Raw genomic sequence first — 19,745 nt, 5'->3', positions numbered from 1 at the left:
AACAGAATACACATTTACAGACCCACTAAGTGAGAATAAAAATATAAAAAGACAGTGTGAGTAACTGAAAGAAAAATAAATTCATTAGTGAAAACCATTAATGCAAATCATCCTGGTGTTGCTGTTTTGGCAACAGCAGACTAAGTAATATTTGCAGCAAAATGGAAATACTTAGTTCTGACCAGAACTTTTGTGTTAAAAACGACCAAACCTGAGCATAAGTCGGACTGCGATTTTCTCGATCTGTCACTCAAAAACTTGACTCATTTTGTATCAGTTTCTACAATTATTTCAAAAGAAACATTAGTGAACATAACAGCTGTTGTCGTGAATCGCTGAGCCAATACGACCACACTGATGTAATTTTGTGTCTGTACTCAGTTGGTTTCGCACTTTGCTGTAATTCTGCTACAAATACATCACATTTGGTGAGCGAGCAAGAAATTTTGGAAGCTCAAGAGGAAGAAACTGCTCAATAACCCATCTCACACTTCTTGGTAGGATGATTACACTTCCTGCAATTGTTATTTTAAAATTCGTAATATACCAAAAAGCTGAAGCAGATATGAAAAACAAATCTTGAAGTATCATCCTATTATGGCATGCATTACTCAGGGTGTATACGTGGACAAGGAAAAAAAATTCCCGGATTTCCTGGTTAAAAATACACTTTCACCCAGGTGAAAACAAACTTTTTCCGTCTTAAGTGACAGTATATTTTCCCTCGGAACTGCAAAAATGATCAATCCTTTGAATGGTTATGGTTTTGGACACAGGCGTAGAATTTCCCGGCACTTTAGAAAACGAAACTCGGCACTTTGGAAAACGAAACTCAGGGAAAAAGACATGTTTTGGAAATATCTTTGATGTGCAGCAACATGTACGCTGCGTAATTTCGTATTACGAAAGTATACATTGGAATTCCACCAAACACCACATGTTACTTTCCAAATCACTGAAATCGAGATTGCGATGTGCTTTTGTAAGCCAGTCATAGCTCATGTCACGTGATCTCACCAACCGATGACAGTGAATATTTAGAGCATAGGACACGTGATGTAGTCATCCAATAGCAACATCATTGTTAAGTAGCAGTAACACAGAAGTTAATGGTTTAAATTAATATACAGTGTTGCTACAAGAAAAGAAAAGCTTTCACATATACAGTAGAGCATCGCTTATCCAAAGTAATTGGGGGACATGGGAGTTCGGAAAACTGGTTTGTTCGGATAATCGAACTGTACATGTTTATTTGCCAAAAAGAAGTACTGTACAGTAAATTACTATTCATAAAAACAGGCATCTCTTTTAGTATTACAAAGTAACATACAAAGGCAACTTCAGTAGGAATATATAGTATGTGGCACAGTTTATTAAACAAAACTATATACATATTACATACGCATTTTGCATTAACAATACACACAGAACAGAAGGTGACTGTTTGCACCGTGAGAAGCTCTTCTTGGGAGCGCGCAATCCTTCAAACCGCGCGGAGCGGCACGCCTCAACTCTAGGCTGGCGCAGCTGTTGCTGTGAACAGCTTTGATACTGCCGCTACGTCTACCGCCAGTGTCAAGCCGACAAAAGTGTGCTGATTGTTAAAACACAGCGACTGGCGGCTTGGCCAGTCAGCAGCGCCTTGTGAAGGCCCCATTAGAAGCAATGTTCCGCCAGTGGTGGCCCAGAGCGGCGACTACTGTGGGAAACTTGGTTTGCGAGTGAGGGGGATGATGGACGGATGGTAGGGTGGGAGAGTAACAGGTGCGAGCGAGTACACGGTTCGGTTAAGCGGTCGTTCGGATAATCGACGCTCTACTGTAATATTGGTCTCTAAGGTTAATAAGCTGCAAGAGAAGCTAATCTTTCACATATAATGTTGATTCTTTTGTGCGTGTTACACTTCAAGATATATATCACAAATATGCCAGTAAAATTTTTAATAATGACATAAATGTCTGATCTTCAGGGTTTGAAATTCTTCTAAATGGCTCTTCATCAAAGAGTTGATTTTTGAATGAGAGTCGAACGCTCTTTGATTTAAGAAATTCACGGTACATTCTCGCGCATAGTCCACCTTACGTTAAAGGATATTTACTTTGAAAGTAACGCTTTTCAAACCAGCATTCGCAATATTTTTCCGCGACCTGTTAGAAATAGGTCCGTTTCAGCAGTTGCCAGAGAGCACCAGGTAACAGGCGACACCGCGCTTGCGCAGCTACCATTACGTAGGAAGCCCGTATGTATGTACATGTAAAACATTAAAAGATCTTACATCATGTTGTAAAAGCAGCAAGACATCACAGGGTGCTCCAAGAGCATCAGAATTTCATGGGCCATACTAAAATGTGCACATTTAAACTGCAACTTAAGGTGCACATTCGTACGTCCAGATTTCTAATGAAGTAGACCTGATATTAAGCTTTTCAGTGTGGTTTTCGGGGTGTAAATTTTCTTGGAGCACCAGTACTGTATCACATCATGTTTGGTTCTTCCCTATGGCATAATGCCATATGTGCTAGAAGATGAAAATTTGCACTTGAAATGCAGAGAACAGTTGAAACTAGACAGTACTGTGGAATTAAAAACTTCATTTGAAATACATTGACTGCCTCTGCAAAAACGGTTAATAAAAGCCAAATTTCTTCAGCAAACAGACAAAAATAACTTCATTGTTCTGCAAGGCGATTAATGCTCGACTGTCAGAAAGGAAGGGGAAACAGCAAATTCACTAAACGTAAACACGGGTCACGTGGAGACTACCCATTATAACTCAGGCTGCTCTGCGCATCAGCCCCGGATCTACGGTATTTGCGAACCGGGTCAATACTAAAAAATCGAATTTTCAAAAATATGTGCATCTTGTAAGGCACATCATTCTGAAAAGTTTGGAACATAAAATATGTGTGTTCGAGAAAATGTAAGACATGTTATTTGGTCTTAAGTGTGCCAATGTGCAGTGCCACGCCTCTTCATACAGCATTCTTCTATTGCACATCACCATATTTCGCTCTGTGGAATTGAAATGTGTATACTTTGTAAGCGATGCCATCAAACTATATCCAGCACAGTGGAAATTGAAATGTCCTGTGGTGACTCTCCTGCTCCCAGTCGGCCCCTCTTTTTAATTTTATTTTTTTAAAAACTCGCTATTAATAGCGGATGGGATTATTTGTAATTGAGAGAACAAGAACTCTTCAGAAAATTTGCACTCTTTATTGTCTGTTAGCTAATAACTTGCTGTTTTGTGTGACGTAAAATTAAATATAGGATATATAAAACCAACATAGACAAGAGACAAGCAAGAAAGTACACATTCCTTCAATCCTTAACTCCTAGCATTTTTTCTCTCTAATCTTGCTACAGCTATACATGGCGTGCTTTCCTTTCTGCGCAAGAATCTATTACCTCACCAAAGTTCGTCAAATGTTTTGCTAGATGAAAAATTGAAATTTCATTATCTAATACTGAAAAAGCTGTCAATACAAATAACACCCAAGACAGGTGTGGTTTCTCGATCTGATTATGCCTATTTTGTCACTGTATGCTAGATAAAACAAAATAGGCCTTTCTAATATTGCAGCAATTTTGTAACACACACCAAATAAGTGAGACTGTTTGGGCACAAATAGTCATTTTTATAACATGACAAAATATAATTCACGAAGTACCAATATCAAATTCCTATTAGGCCTACTACAAGCAAAAAGCTTTATGTTAGGAAATACTTTTACATTTCATTCATACGTACCAGTTTCTCAAGCATGAGATCGAAAAGTAGTATTACGAAATTTTTATATAAATTTGGAATTGTCTTATTCTTCCATAATTTGTGTGATGTCCCTGTTCCTTCTCCTTCCTCGTTCTAACAAACAATCTTGTCATCACCAATTCTGTAGCTATTCCTGCCACTGCCAAAATTTGTTCGCCGATTAACTTCACTAACCTGACCAGAATCATCGGTTTAGTTACCCCGCGATTATTCTGCAGTTAGGCAGTGTTACATATTCGTACAAAACGTTTTCTGCGTTACTTCCAAAACAGAACTTAAGTGGCTGCTAGCCAGGGACTGTAGAACTGGTCCTTACTAGTGTAGCGATCTGGCCAAAAATTTTCTGTCAAAATTTCATTTTCTTGGATACAACTAGTAGATGATACGTAATCTTTTTCCCTTGTTATTCCTGTAGTTATTTATTTCCATTCTGGTAGACTGAATCTATGGATTTTGCTAGTAATTATAACAACGCTGATCATTCGGAAACCCAATCAACCACATAATACGACAGTGATTGGCATTCATCCGTTCGGCTTTACCCCGCTCAGCTCGTATAGCCCCATCCCCTTTTGTCCATGGAAAGTTTATTTCTAGATGCGACGAGGATTCTTCTGACAGAGACAGCACTTACACTACGCACACATTCAAAAATATTAAAAAACCAACAGGGATGTGTTTCAAAATCATATAAATGATCGATAGATCAACATGCACTGGATGCTAGGCGCTTTGTGAAACAAGTTTTTTTTCCTTGAGAATATGAATTTGGCGCCCACTTTTCCCGGTAGCATCTAACTGCTTGCTGCGACTGCTTGCACAGCCAACAGCCACATTCCTGTAGCCAGAAGCGGAAGAATCTACTGCTCAAACGCAACTCAACAGTGCATGCGCATGAGCCCGCTTGTAACTGCTAACACAAATCGAATGTAAACATTTGTGACCTCACGCTCATTGGAGGGAATTTGTTGTTATGAGGTATTGCATAGTCTTCCTAATGCCTTTGACACATTAGCTGTTGGCAGACGCTTGCATGAGGACTGTGTGTCGTTGTTGTATATGGCACTTTTCCTTTACAATTTAAGTTATTTTCCTTTTTTCCCTCTAATTTATGTTTTATTGTTGAAGTATTATTCTGCAGTAGTGGGATACACTAATATCCTTTCTTAGAGTAACAGTTCTTACGAGTCAAAATTACAAAAATTTAACTGAAAACTAAAACAATGAAAAATTCCCGGGTTTTTCCTGGTTTTCTCCCGTATGGAAAAATTCCCGGGTTTTTCCCGGATCTCCCAGTTGTCCTGGGTCGTATACACACTGATTACTCCTGAAGAGACATCAACTACATATGTCCAGCGACACTTTACATGACAGCATAAATGGCTGGTTTTCTTGGCCCAATATTCTTCCAAGATGCTAGTCTACAAAGTTTTAAAGAAGCACAGTGGAATCTCATTAGTATGTCCCTCATTACCACTTTTTCCTTCATAGTATGTTCCATTTTTGAAGTCTCAAGAGCCAACTGCTTTAAATGCATGTTAAAATGGCTCTTCGTATACTCTCCCTCGCTGTTTAGCAGTTCAAATTTGGCAGTATCAGGGCGGCACTGTTTGACCGCTGCAACTTTTGCTGCCGAAAATGGTGTGAATAGAAAGTCCGTGTCCACGGACTGCGGAAACGTGCAGAGAGACACTGCTATTCAGTGTCAGCCACTTTGCAAGTCATGTAGATTATTTGCTATGGTGTTGTCATCTGTCAGTCCATGTGAACTAATGAAGTCTTTCAGGAACAGAGGGAAGAGAGAGAAGAAGAAAGTGAAGATGAATCAGAAACTTCGCTGGTTCCTGCAACACCAAAACATATTGAGGCAATGGACACATGTTACGCGTTATGAGTTGAGTTTTGAAGTTTATGAAGAAGTGATGAACGTAAGGATGGACACTGTATATTGCTGTATTATAATCTAATTAGCCTAACAAGATGTAATACCAGCATTTTGAAATGACAATGTCTATTCAGTTACCCGTAGTGATATCACTACTGGAAATAAGCTAAATGAGCGATGTTAGTTTGTGTTGAACAGTGAAACAAAAATTGCAATTTTAACGTATTTGTATTTTTTCAATATACATATTTGGAAGGTATTTTGGATGTTACAGGTTACACTCTAGCATCAAGTGTCTTTTCTGTATTCCAATTGACTGACGGCAAGAAGTGTACATATCTGATTACTTGTGTTAGCCAATGTCGCTGCATTTGTATTCTTGGTTTGGTATTCTGAACATGTTCTCGAAATGACACATTTTGAATTATAATTTATTGAAATACCAACTCTGGAATGTAGCATTATGAAATTGCATGTTACCTCATTTGAGACCCTTAATTATGCATTTTCACTGTGAAAAAAATTAAATAATTGTAAAATTAAGTATTTTTTGGCAGTACATTATCCTGCTTATGGTGTTCAAATCTGCAGTCCTCTCAAAAATATGCTAATGAGATTTCACTGAAGATCTTTTGGGAAAAGAAATTTAATACACCCAAAAATGATACTGTAGTGATATGATCACATTACCAATAACCAGTAATCTGACTGGGTGATTTTGATACAAATGCACATGTTGAAAACAATTAAGCTGTCTCGAAATGTGAATATTAAAGATGTGGAGTTTAAAAATATACAACCTGAACTAACGATTTGATTCACCGAGTACAAATGAATGGCACCAGCAACATATAACACATCATTTTGTTTATGTGCATATCCATGGTTAACACTTCTGTTATATGATGGGTGGCTTGGGTTCACATACTTCACACACAGTAGTGGCAGAATCTACATTGTGTATTGTAGTGTGGCAAATAATTGGTTGTGTGCACCTACTTTAATATTTGTGTTAGACATTGGTATTGAGTGTAACAGCAAGTGGCTAGTATTGAGAAAAATTAGAATTATAAATGTAAAAAATAAATCCAACACAACTCTTAAAAATTCTTTACCTTTGGAAAATCTGAGAACTGAACTTGGAAGCCAAGCAGTTGAGCAAGATACAGTAACTGATCTTTCGGCCGGACTCCTTGGCTTTGTGGTGTTGGTGGTTTCAAAGAAGTTGTCTGCACGTTTTTATGAGAGTGGGCTGATTTTGCCAGAGCCTCAGCAGTCGGTGAATTACCACCAATAAGCAATTCTTTTGCTATAGCTGCAGTGGTTTGTATGTTGACACCTGTTAAGATTACAACTTCATTATTTTCAAGCAAAACTGTAAATCAAGCACATTAAACACAGAAATCTGGTAGATAGCATTACTTTCTAAAGAGAGAGTCACGCTCATAAAGAAACTTCAGTTTCAATGCAGTGTCATTCTGCTGGAAAATATCTGCTAAGAAAATCAAATCGAGAAGATAATATGGTGGTCTGACACTAACACCACCAACAAAATAATTATTACATTTATGTACAGTGTTCCAGAAACACACCAATCAGATAAGTTACTGCACAGTTAAAAACACATTCAGGAGGGCAAGAGTGAAAATACTTCTTTCAGCCATGCAGTTTTAAGCTTTCCTAAATCAGTTCTCATGATTGCCAGGATCGCTCCTGTGTAAAGTACATGGCAGCTTTCATTTCTAATGCTTTGGAATTTGTGTCGTCAATAACGACCTTGTCACCAATGGGATGTTAAATTCTAATCCTTTTCCTGTCTTGTTTAAAAACACATGAACAAACAAAAACAAAAGAAAAATTGTAGTAAAAATGCAGTAAAATAAACATGCCTTATTTACCAGAAACTTATTTATTTTAAAATTTTGAACCCTCTAAACACTATGTGTGGGGGGGATATTGTTTAAGAAAAGTGGAAGAAGTTTATTTTTCAAAACCTTGAGTTCTTTTTATGTATGATGGACAAAATAAGAGCAGAACGGACAGTTTTGACTGTGGTACAAGATAAAACAGAACTGAGCAAAAATGACAATACAGCTGTACGACAAAATAACAAGCTTTAGGGAAGTAACACTGAAAATCGTCATAACAGCCTAGTACCCACACAAACATCGTTCAACTAGGAACCAAAGGAAATACTTGGTCATAAAACTGTTACGTTTATTAGGTCAAATGGTGACAATAATAATAGTGCACAGGATGTAACTGCAAGTAATGAATACATCTGACAATTGAGAGCCTGGACACCTACATATGTTCTTATGAAGACATTGTCCCCGTCTGGTGTCACTGGAGTTGTACTGCGCATGCATAACAGAGCAAGTGACTGCGGTCAATGATTTGGCTGCCCCTAGAGGTCGCCTTGGGTAGCTGTGGTCACATCACAACACACACTATGCTTGCCTTAGTAACCTAACTCACATCAGCCATAGGTGCGAGAAGTTCTTAGTCTGCCCAGACCAGAGCACATGAATTAACCGCACACTGTCTGTGAATCCTGGAGCAACTGGTGGACAGGACCAGCAACAGGTGCCATCTAGGTGTCAGAGTCCATGAAAAGAGGTGCCTGTATGGGCAGCAATGATTGAGGACTGGATAAGAGAGACTCAGGCAATGAAGCCACATATTCCATACCCATTGAACGGCAGAGCAAACTCGGTGCAATCATGTGCAGGAAGGAAACCCAATGTCAGTGTTGACAAAACCCCAAGCACCAGGATAGAAGGCAATGGCCAGGCCTTTGCGACCCCAGGAGTGGCCAGGACCAAGGAAGAATGAGGTATCTCATCCATGGCCCGAGGGGGTGGCCCAATGCCCAACCTGGAACACATTTGGTTCTGGTGGCAGATGACCATGCTGGCTGTGGATGACAGCCAGAAACTAATGAGGGCAGCATTCAAAACACCTGACCCATACTCGTGCGTCGGGTACAAATATCAACGAAACAAGTGATACTGAGTGAAGCCTGCATGGCAGTAAGAGGGTGACCAGTGTCCACAGCTGAAGGCCGTGCAGGACCTTGGTGGGACTCTTGGCCCCATCTGGTGTTATTCTGTTAAGCTGGGAAATCTATGTGGTTGTGCATCTGTGTCTTGAACTTCGAGCAAGGCATTCAGCCTCTCTGTCCAACTGTGGTTGAAAGGCAGGCACCATGACATGGCAAAAGCCATTGTGTGTACGTAAGTCCTTGAAAGAGTGCACCATGAATTTTTTGAAACCAGGGTGCAAGGCAAGTCTTCTACGGAGAACATCTTTTACAGGGTCTTGACAGTTGTGTCTGCTTCAGAGATGGATAACGAGAAAACACATCAATGGACAATAACCAGAAAGGGTCCCAAAAAGGATGGGCAAAATCAATATGGACTGTTTCCCATGGATGTGAAGGGGCTGGTCATGGTGAAAAAATAATTGCAGTGCTGCCTGCTGACAAAAACACTTGAACAGCTGCGGTACGCAGTGACAAGGGATTCCACCTCCCAATCAATGTCTGGCCGAAACACACGGCGCACACCAACAATTCTGTGTGACATTCGCCAGTGACCATGATTTTACAAGCGGAAGTCCTCCCACTGCAGAGCTGCTGGAACCACAACATGAGGAGTAAACTTCTGTCAACAGAAAAATAAATGCTATCCAACAGGGAGAGGTAATGACGCAATGCATAAAAATTCTGAAGCTGGTCTAAAGCCTGACTTGGTGGACTTTCAGGCCACACCTGTTGTATCATGTGTACTACATGCAGGAGCGCCGTATCCACCACCAGAGCGGAAACAGTATGGGAATTGGCGATGGCGAAACCACATGCCGTATGCATCGCCTCCGTATCCAGTTCAAAAGAAAGTACTTCCTCCTGGTCGAATGAGGGGTCGAGGCCTATGGGAAGCCATGACAGAGCATCCACTTTTGCATTTTGCGACACGAGATGAAAATTAATCTCATAATTGTACTAGGACAAGAACAGAGCCCAAAAATGAAGACAAAGAGTAGCTCTGTCTGGTAAGGATACTGACGGGCTAAGCAGGGAAACCAAGGGTTTAAGGTTGGAATAAAACTAAACTTTGTAACATACAAAAACAAATTAAATTTTTAAGGTGTATACAAAAGCAAAAGCTGCTTCTTTTCACCTGAAAACAATGTTCCTGAGCTGAGTTACCATTTTTGAAGCAAAGGCAACAGGCTATTTGAGCCATCTGAATGGCGGTGGGCCAGGACCTCCACCACTGTACTCAAGACTTTTTTTTGGCCAGGACCACATGCTTGCCAGGTTGAATAGTCGCAAGATACAGTGCGGAGTGAAGATTATCCTTAAGCTGCACAAAAGCATGCTCACAAGCTGCAGATGAAATAAAGGAGCATGTTTTGGCTGCAACGGATAAAAGGGGTGGATAACATTAACCAAACTGGGAATGAACTTGTTATAGTATTCCACCTACCTGTGGAATGCCTGAAGTTCTAATAGATTGGACCAAAAAAACTGTAATGGCGGTGACATGTTGTTCCAATGGGTGCCTGTCCTGGCGGGTAATTTCATGACCCAAATAAACAAAGGAAGACTACCTCCATGGTAGAACCCATCACAACAATAGCATCAAGTTAATTCACTGAGGGGCAACTGGTGCAACTTATTTCAAAAAATATTGAAAGATGGCAAGCACACTAGCAACCCCAAACATCAGATGTTGATACTTATAGAAGCTGAAAGGCGTACTACCTAGAATCAATAGTTTTGATGCCTCGTGTAATGGAGTCTGAAGACAGGCTTTGGTCAAGTCGATTCTTGAAAAGAATTGACCCCAGCCAGAAAATCTGCTGTGTGCAGTAGGGGGTACATGCATATGACTGCCTGTGCATTTATAGTGACCTTGAAGTCCTCGCAGGGTTGAAGTTGATCAGGAAGCTTCTTTGTGGCTACTAAGGACATAGCCCATTCACTTGAGAAAATGCGTCTAATCACTCCCAATGATGTTGAGCGATCTAGCTCGTCTCGGTCAGGTAAAGCTACTGGCACTGGTCGCAGCAGGGCGAAATGAGGCTGGAGTTATGAGAGTTATGTGTGCTGTGAAATTGTTTGCAAAACCCAGCCATGGGAAAAAACAGATAAAAAAGCTCAGAATCCAAGGAATTCAATTCGGATAAGATATTTGGTATTACAGTAGATCCACCTCATCTGTAAAAAAAAAAAAAAAAAAAAAAAAAAAAAAAATAGTAAAAGCATCAAACCCAAACAAATTTCCAGCACTTGCATCATTAACCACAAAGTACGTAAGGGAATGGGAAATTAACCTGTAAACTGTGTCGTGTGAAAATTAGCCAGAATAGAAATCTGCTGTTTGTTATAGATTACCAACTGCTGCTCGACGCATGCCAATGGTGGGGACACAAGCCTGGCATATGTCTGGGAGTTGAGTAGGGACACAGCAGCTCCCCTGTCAACTCGGAGGCAAAATAGCCCGATCCATCACCAACACTTCTATGAAAAGTTTCTTCTTTCCTGACGATAACGGCGAACACAATGACGAGGTACTATTAATATTGGCGTCCATTGATTCCAGCAACGACTCTTTAGGGAGTAGAGATAGACATACTGCCATTATGTGACTTTTTTTTTTCTTTTTTATGTTTATGGCAAGACGCCCACTGCTAGAGGCAGGCAGCCTGTTCATTCTTCATGAAACAAGAGGGGTACGAAGGAAATGGCATTTGCTGCCCCTGCTGCTGAAAATGTGTGTGTCTGCATTGGACCAGTTGGCTTGTTTGTACTGCAGCTACCTCTTCTCCCAATAGCATGGTAGGCTCCGTGTGCCATCGCTGCAACCTGTCAACAACTGTGACACCACACAAAGCCTCCAGTTGGCAGCATGCGGCCTCAAATGACTGTGCAATATTCAAAATGTCTTGCAAACAGGGAACTCAAACTGAAGGGCACATTGATGCAACTCCTTATCTGGTGCTGAATGAACGACTGCATTGTGGGCCACTGTGTCTGTGTAAGTCTCTTGAGGCTTAGCCTTGAGAGACAGAAACTTGCGACTGAGGCTGTGAAGCTCACTCGCCGAAGCTCAAAACTATTGCTGCAGCCGTTTATGACATTGGTAGAATTTGCACGAATAGCAATCACGAGTGCAATGACAGGAGGACAGCAAACGACATATATCGTCAAAAGAAAGCAACACTAGCTCCTGCAGAGGAGCTAATTGGCACAGTAAGTGATTCATACAAGGGGGTATTATCGAACCACAATAAGAACAGAGTCTTATAGATGTCCTTGTCAAACACTTCGAACGCCAACAAATGTTGGCAAAGCCGCTTCTCATAAGAGTCCCAGTCTTCCATGGATTCTTCTTAGTGGGGCGGCACAGTGGTGGGTGAAAATTGGTGGCATAGTCTGGGTCAACACAGCCAACAACTGTTCCAACAACATTGTGTTCATCTGCTGTTGTTGCAGGAGTGACTGGAGTAGAGCCTCCATGGAATAGTTGAATGGCAGAAAAATCACAGGATCTGACTAGGAATACAAGAAAACACATGGTCTTAAAACAGTTATGATTTATTAGAGTGGAATGTAACAGTACTGTGAAAAGGCTAGTTATTACTCCTCATATGTGTGTGTGTGTGTGTGTGTGTGTGTGTGTGTGTGTGTGTGTTTTCTATCTCTGACAAAGGCCTTGTTGGCTGAAAGCTCATTTTCTGACAGTCTTTTTGTTGTGCTTATCTTTGACTCAGCACCTCCACTATGTGGTAAGTAGCAACTACCCTTTTCATAATACTGTATGATTTATTAGGTCAAGAGTGACAACAAGATTGCACTGGATGTAGTAACAGTACATCTGACAACTGAGAGCCAGAGGCCCGCGTGTGGCCTTATAAAGACACTCTCTCCACATGGTGTCGCAGGAATCATGCTGCACACATCCATTGGAACAGGTGACTGGAACGTCTCTGGCAGCTGCAAGAGGTAGTTGTAGGAGCACGGTGTGAATGTCAGCATATACTACATTTGCCGTAGTGGCGCAACTCTCACCCTCTGTTAGTGGTAGGTGTAGTAACTGTCAGGCTACTACAAACATTATACAGGGTTCTTTCTTTCAAGGTTACGGAAGAAGAACGCACAGAAATTACAAGACACATAGAAAAATGAAACATTCCAATGGATAAAGCATCTCTCCCAGTTCTGATTTGTAACACATGCTGTGTTGTAGTTGAAGAGCACACCGCTAGGAGCCAGGCCCATCAGAATGTTTAGACAAACCATCCACTCTGTGCTGTCACATCAAAATAGTTTGTTGACCCAATAAACAGATTTCCAAAACAAGCTGCTGTTGTTGCATACGCATTGCATGTACATACTGCGATTTGCTGTGTCACAAGCAGTGTCTATATGTGAGTTACAAACTTGGAGAGATGTTCTAACCACTAATGTATGTGTGTTTTCTATACTTTTGCAGTTTTCATACAGTCGTCTTTTGAAATCTCAGAGGTACTTATGAATAACACAGAATTACATGAAAGCAGAAAGACAAAGGTTCAGTGCACCATTGGCAAAGAGGTCATTAAAGATGGTGCACAAGCTTGAATTGCAGAAATGTGGCAAAAGAAACTGGCCAAATTCTTTATAAAGGAAGCACTATAGCATTTGAATTGCGTACCAGAGATAAAATACAGCTAGTTAAAGAGTATCTGTAAATTGTACAGAAAGCAGACTGCAGTTATGGGCTGAAGGACATGAAACGGAAGCAATAGTTGAGAAGGGAGTGAGGAAAGGTTGAAGCCTATTCCCCTTGATGTAGAAGTTCAGAAAGGAAATGAAAATTCAGAGAGAAGAAATAATCATCATTGAATGTCTGTAGAAGGATACAAGATGACTATTCTAATTTCTGTTTGGTGTGATGAATGGCAGCTTGCTCTAATAGTAGAAAAATGTAAGTTAATGCACATGGCTAGGAAACACAATCCCGTAATATTCAAATATAATATTAGTGGTGTGGGTAACACTCGTAAGTGACAGAAATGGAACAAACACGTAGGCACAGTGGTAGAAAAGGTGAACAGTCAACTTCACTTTACTGGAAGAATTTTAGGAACGTGTGGTTTACGTGTAAAGGACACCCTGTATAGAAACTAATGTGACCCATTCTGGAGCATTACTTGAGTTTAGGGGATCCCCGCTACGTTAGATTAAAGGAAAACATCAAGGAAATTCGGATGTGTGCTGCTAGTTTGATCAATAAGCAAATATTACATAGATGCTCCGTGGACTCAAATGAGAATCCCTAGAATCTTTTTTTGCAAACCCTATTAAGAAAGTTTACTGCCACCAAGGTACATTTCACTTAAGGACCACAAAGACACGATAAGTTAGGACTCATACGGATGCATTTAGGTAGTCATTTTTCCCTTGCTCCATTTGAGGCTGGAACAGGAAAGGAAGTGACTAGTGGGAGTACAAGGTATCTTCTGTGAGCAGTGTATGGTGGCTTGCAGATTATATATGTAGATGAAAAAGGTTTTATGGTGAATAACAACATAAGTGAAACATGAGCAATGGAATGAAGACGAGTTAAATCTGCGGATGGTGCAGGAACTGGATTAACAAATGAGACAATAAAAGTATTAGATGAGTTTTGCTATTTATGCTGTAAGATATCTGAAGTAGAGAGCATATAAAATGCAGACTGGTAACAGTGAGAAAAACATTTCTGAAAGAGAGACATTTGTTAACATCATGTATATATTTAAATGTTAGGCAGTCTTTTCTGGTGTTATTTGCCTGGAGTGTAGCTTCGTGTAGAAGAAACTTGGACAAGAAATATGACTAGAATAGAAGCTATTGAATGTGGTGTGGTGTTCAGAAGAATGTCAAAGGTTAGATGGGTAGACCGGACTGTTACTGAAGAAGTATTGACTCAAATTCTAGACAATACCGTATTTATTTGAATCTAAGCCGCAATCAAATCTAAGCAGCACCTGAAAAATGAGACTCGAAATCAAGGAAAAAAAAAATTCCCGAATCTAAGCCGCACCTGAAATTTGAGACTCAAAATTCAAGGCGAGAGAAAAGTTTTAGGCCGCACCTCCAAATCGAAAGAAAGTTGGTCCATTGTAATATAAGACACAATTTAGGTCGGATGAATGACGATACAGCTACAGTAGTTTGGTTTGAGTCGTAAGCTTAGCAGTTAAGCTTTACCAGGTAGCAATTGCTATGCGTCAGGCGCCCCGTCCGTATTTATACGGGCACCCTTCCTTTTTCACGTGCTTCGATTGGTTTGAATCGATTGCTTATTCTTCTTTGATCTGGTAAGTGCCGTTCTCTTTGTTATACGTGTTTACGTCACTCTAAGCTTAAAATGCATTACTGTACTGTGTCATGCATTGTTTGTCGCATTCTGATAATGTGTGTTTACGACCTGTCGCCGCTCGCGGCACGGCTTGCATTTGTGCGCGCTACCGCCGCTTACAATTAAAAAAGAGAGGAATTGTCTCATTAGCGAAACAATGGCAAGAGACTGCTATTTGTTGTTACTTACACTGCTGTTTTCTTCGATAATGATCAACACGAGCCAAATAATAGACTGCGAATGATAGATGTTTTGAACGAGAGTTTAGCTAAAATTTTTCTCCGTTTGAAAATCTTTGCAGATGCCTCTTTTGTACATTGCATTCTGCACAGAAATTAGAGTCAGCTTAGATTTAAAAATCTCATCAGTTGCCGTGCTTCATTTCTGACTATCACCATTAGGCATAAGAATAATACGAATATAAACATGACATAATATGTATATTCTTCCGTGTTTTGCTGTTGTCTCACACTAGTTTCGTAGTTTATTAGGCAGACAGGATTTAAATGAGATAGCAGCAAACACGAAAGAATACATGGCAAAATGTTTATATTCGTATTATTCTTATGGTGAAGAGAATACTGCATGTGATTCACGATTCATAAAAGTTCCTATTAGTAACCATCGCTTTTCACAGGTAGGAAAAAATTCAGAACGTAGAGTTGGCCATATTGATAATCATCCCAAACAGTCTTGCCAGTTGGATTTTCATAGTACATTGAAACGCTGCTATATTCGAAGATGAACAACACGGAATTTGTATTTACTTTGTTGGGTAATGTATGAAAATGCAGTGGTAGAAACCTGGGGCGGAGAAAAAAGCTCGTCTTCGACCGTTTTTTTAATTTACTTACTGACGCAGAGGTTTTGGCGCCAGTATTTATCTTTGTGCCTGCAAAGCATGCCTGTGTAGCGCTACATATATTCGACTGCAAAAGTTGGTTGTGGCGGCACCTACCAACATTTTTCAGAACTTTCGCTTACTTTGCACTCGATTCTAAGCCTCAGGGAGTTTTTTGGATTACAAAAACCGGAAAAAAAGTGCGGCTTAGATTCGAGTAAATACGGTAGATATTTATGGCCCAACTTCACTAAAAGAATGGGCTGGCTTATTCGAAGTACCCTGAGGCGATACATAATAGTCAGGTTGGTAATGGATAGATTCTAGAGAAGTTTTTTTAATGGGGAGGGGGGACAAATGGGAGTATTAAAGCGAGATCAAGGCTTGACTATAGACAGTTTACTATGTGAACAAAAGTACCCGGACACCTGGATGAAAATGACTTACAGGTTCGGGGCAACCTCCATTGGTAATGCTCGAATTCAATATGGTGTTGGTCTACACTTAGCCTTGATGACAACTTCCACTCTCACAGTTATACAAGTAGGTGCTGGAAGGTTTCTTGAGGAATGACAGCCCATTCTTCGCAGAGTGCTGCAGTGAGGAGAGGTATCGATGTTGGTCGGTGATGTCTGGCACGAAGACTGCATTCCAAAACATCCCAAAGGTGTTCTATACAATCCACATCAGGACTCTGTGCAGGCCAGTTCATTACAGGGATGTTATTGTCATGTAACTACTCTGCCACAAGCCATGCATTGTGAACAGGTGCTCGATCGTGTTGAAAAAGGCAATTGCCATCCTCGAATTACTCTTCAACAGTGGGAAGCAAGAAGGTGCTTAAAATGTCAACATAGGGCTGTGCTGTGATAGTGCAAAGCGAAACAACAAGGGGAGCAAGCCCCTTCAAGAAAAACGCGACCACACTATAACACCACTGGCTCTGAATTTTACTGTTGACACTACACATGCTGCCAGATGACGTTCACCGGGCATTCACCATTCCTATACCCAGCCATCGAATTGCCACATGGTGTACCGTGATTCATCACTGCACGCAACGTTTTTCCACTGTTCCATTGTCCAATGTTTAGCTCCTTACACCAAGCGAGGTGTCGTTTGGCATTTACCGGTGTCACGTATGGCTTATGAGCGGCCGCTTGACCACGAAATCAAAGTTTTCTCACCTCCCGCCTAACTGTCATAGTACTTGCAGTTGATCCTGATGCAGTTTGGAATTCCTGTGTGATGGTCTGGGTAGATGTCCGCCAATTACACGTTACGACCCTCTTCAACTGTCAGAGGTCTCGGTCAGTCAACAGAGGAGGTCGGCCTGTACGCTTTTGTGTTGTATGTGTCCCTTCACATTTCCACTTCACTATCATATCAGAAACAGTTGAGTTACGGATGCTTAGGAGTGTGGAAATCTTGGGTACAGACGTATGACACAAATGAAACCCAATCACTTGACCCTGTTCGAAGTCCGTGAATTCTGTGGAGCGCCCCATTCTGCTCTCTCACGATGTGTAATGAGTACAGAGGTCGCTGATTTGGAGTACCTGGCAATAGGTGGCAGCACAATGCACTGAATATGAAAAACATATGTTTTTGGGAGTGTCCAAATTCTTTTGATCACATAGTGTAGATTTAAATGTACACTACAGTAGGTATGCAGACATGAGAAGGCTTGCAAAGGATGGACTAGTGTGGAGACCTGCATCCAACCAGTCTTCAGTCTGAAGATGATAACAGTTAGAGAGAAAGACATTAAATGAAAAAAAAAAATGGGAACAATTAAATACCAAACACCACCTACAGCACAGGGTTAGCAAACAACAACTACAACTAGATTTGCACTCAGCAGACCAGACATTTGTATCCAAATGAATTAATTGCAACTTGCTGTAGGTTGGCACCTGAGACACGATGCCACTGGTCCAGTTTAATATTACGCAGACATTCCTCATAAGAGGAAATATTCACTGCCCCAAATTGTATCACACTGGAACGAGTGACATTTTGTCACAAATACTTCTAACAAGTACTACTATGTTCACCATTGTACAATTTCTTCTTACTGGACACAATGCTATTGAGTTGTGTTGGCTGCATACTCCTCATTCCAGTTGCATATCTGATATGACATTTCATTGGTTTTTACTGTATTCATGCACAATTACTGTGATACTTAGTACTTTATTCATCTTCAGCCACATTAAGTACATTTGTTGAAAAAATCTGCAACCAGTTTCAGGCATCTAGTGTCCTTCATCCGAATGTTATAATTGTATTATTAGTGAGCTTCAAAAGTAAGCAGGTCTATACAGTACAATACTGAAATCATATGGATCATAGTACATGTACAAATATGGCATGTACTTCTCACATCGTGTTCTTATACCATATTTTAATATGGACTATGAACCATACTAGTTCCATACTATGCTGCATATACCTGCTTATTTTTGACACTCACTAATAATGAGATAATTATAATATTCTGACAAAGGACACTGGGTGCCTGAAACTAGTAAAGAAATAAAATTTCTTTTGTTCAAGGGTCACTGATTTTTTAAAAGATCTTTGTAGCAGACATAAAACATTATAAATATGGAACAACACTATCTACAAACCTGACTCTTTCAATAATATGGTAAGCTAGTTGCTGATTGTATTCCACAGAGTAGATAAATCACAGAAATGACATATGAGAACAAGTGAAGCTGCTGAATAATTTATTTTCATTTTGTACAACCGTTTTTGGTCAGAGACCATTTTATGCATTCTGGGTAAGTGGTTACTGTGATGTCATTTTTGCTGCACATTTTGAGTTGAATTTCTGTGTAGCCTTACATTTTACTGATGCACTCCCACTCTCATTGGTGTATGCAGAAGGTAATTTGTTAGTCTTTGTGTGGTATTAGAAATTGCTTTTCAATTATTAGTAGGACTGTGAAATATTGAGGCAAGAGCGAGGCTCCAGATTTTGAAGATGTGGAAAATAGTGGGAATGGGGAACAACATATTCCTCACATTTGTTTCACTGTTGTGAAATTAGCTAATAAATTGAGGGAACCACTAAATGTCATTAGTTTTGCCAGACAGTACAATTTAACTGCTTGATATTGTAAGGGTAGTGTTTGTGGTAACAACATGACATTGTCCAAGGTTTCAAAGAAATGCACAATTGACTTTTATATGTGGTGCTGTGCAAAAGACAATCTGATGTGGTCTATTTATACAGGAATGTGGTATGAGGAATCAAGGCTTCCTATATGGCTTGCTGCTTACGAGACAAACATATCGCAAAACTGTTATAGACTGGTATTCATTATCTGGGAAGTTTGTTCAGATTTTGTTATGAGAAGGAGGAAAATTGGTAGGCCAGGTGTTGTTATAGAAATTGATGAATTGCAATTTGCAAGGGGAGAGGGAGAGAGAGAGAGAGAGAGAGAGAGAGAGAGAGAGAGAGAGAGGGAGAGAGGGAGAGAGGGAGAGAGAGAGAGAAGGGAGGGGGTAAGGAGGGCATGATGCTGTTGGACCATGGGTGTGTGGGACCATTGTTTCAGGGAATCACTCTTTTCCAGACATGATTTGTAAGGTAATTAAAGATAGGGCGGCTTTTACTCTGTTTCAGTTAGCAAAAACTTATATAGCAGATGGGTCAATCATAATGTCAGACGGGTGGGCTAGGTATAAGGGGTTAGACAAAATTGGATACACGCATCTGGCTGTAAAGCATTCCATTGAATTTAGGGACAAAAAAATAGGGGTCTGTTCAAACACAATAAAAGGGTATTGGGGGGAAATGAAAAGTATTACTGGGCGAGGGAAAAGTAGAATTTCCGTACT

At 40.3% G+C, this 19,745-nt stretch overlaps 1 protein-coding gene across 2 annotated transcripts in view; it reads right to left on the bottom strand.

The window, feature by feature from the left end:
* LOC124599346 (double-stranded RNA-binding protein Staufen homolog 2-like) overlaps positions 1-19,745 on the bottom strand; it is a 256,128-nt gene that overhangs the window by 34,209 nt on the left and 202,174 nt on the right. For both annotated transcript variants that reach the window (XM_047136071.1, XM_047136070.1), the window contains exon 14: positions 6,773-6,996. In XM_047136071.1, coding sequence (XP_046992027.1) covers positions 6,773-6,996 — 224 coding nt within the window. The remainder of the gene's footprint in view (positions 1-6,772; positions 6,997-19,745) is intronic.

The sequence above is a fragment of the Schistocerca americana genome, chromosome 1, assembly GCF_021461395.2.
Source record: "Schistocerca americana isolate TAMUIC-IGC-003095 chromosome 1, iqSchAmer2.1, whole genome shotgun sequence".
Taxonomy (NCBI): domain Eukaryota; kingdom Metazoa; phylum Arthropoda; class Insecta; order Orthoptera; family Acrididae; genus Schistocerca; species Schistocerca americana.
This window is presented reverse-complemented; position numbering and strand designations above follow the sequence as displayed.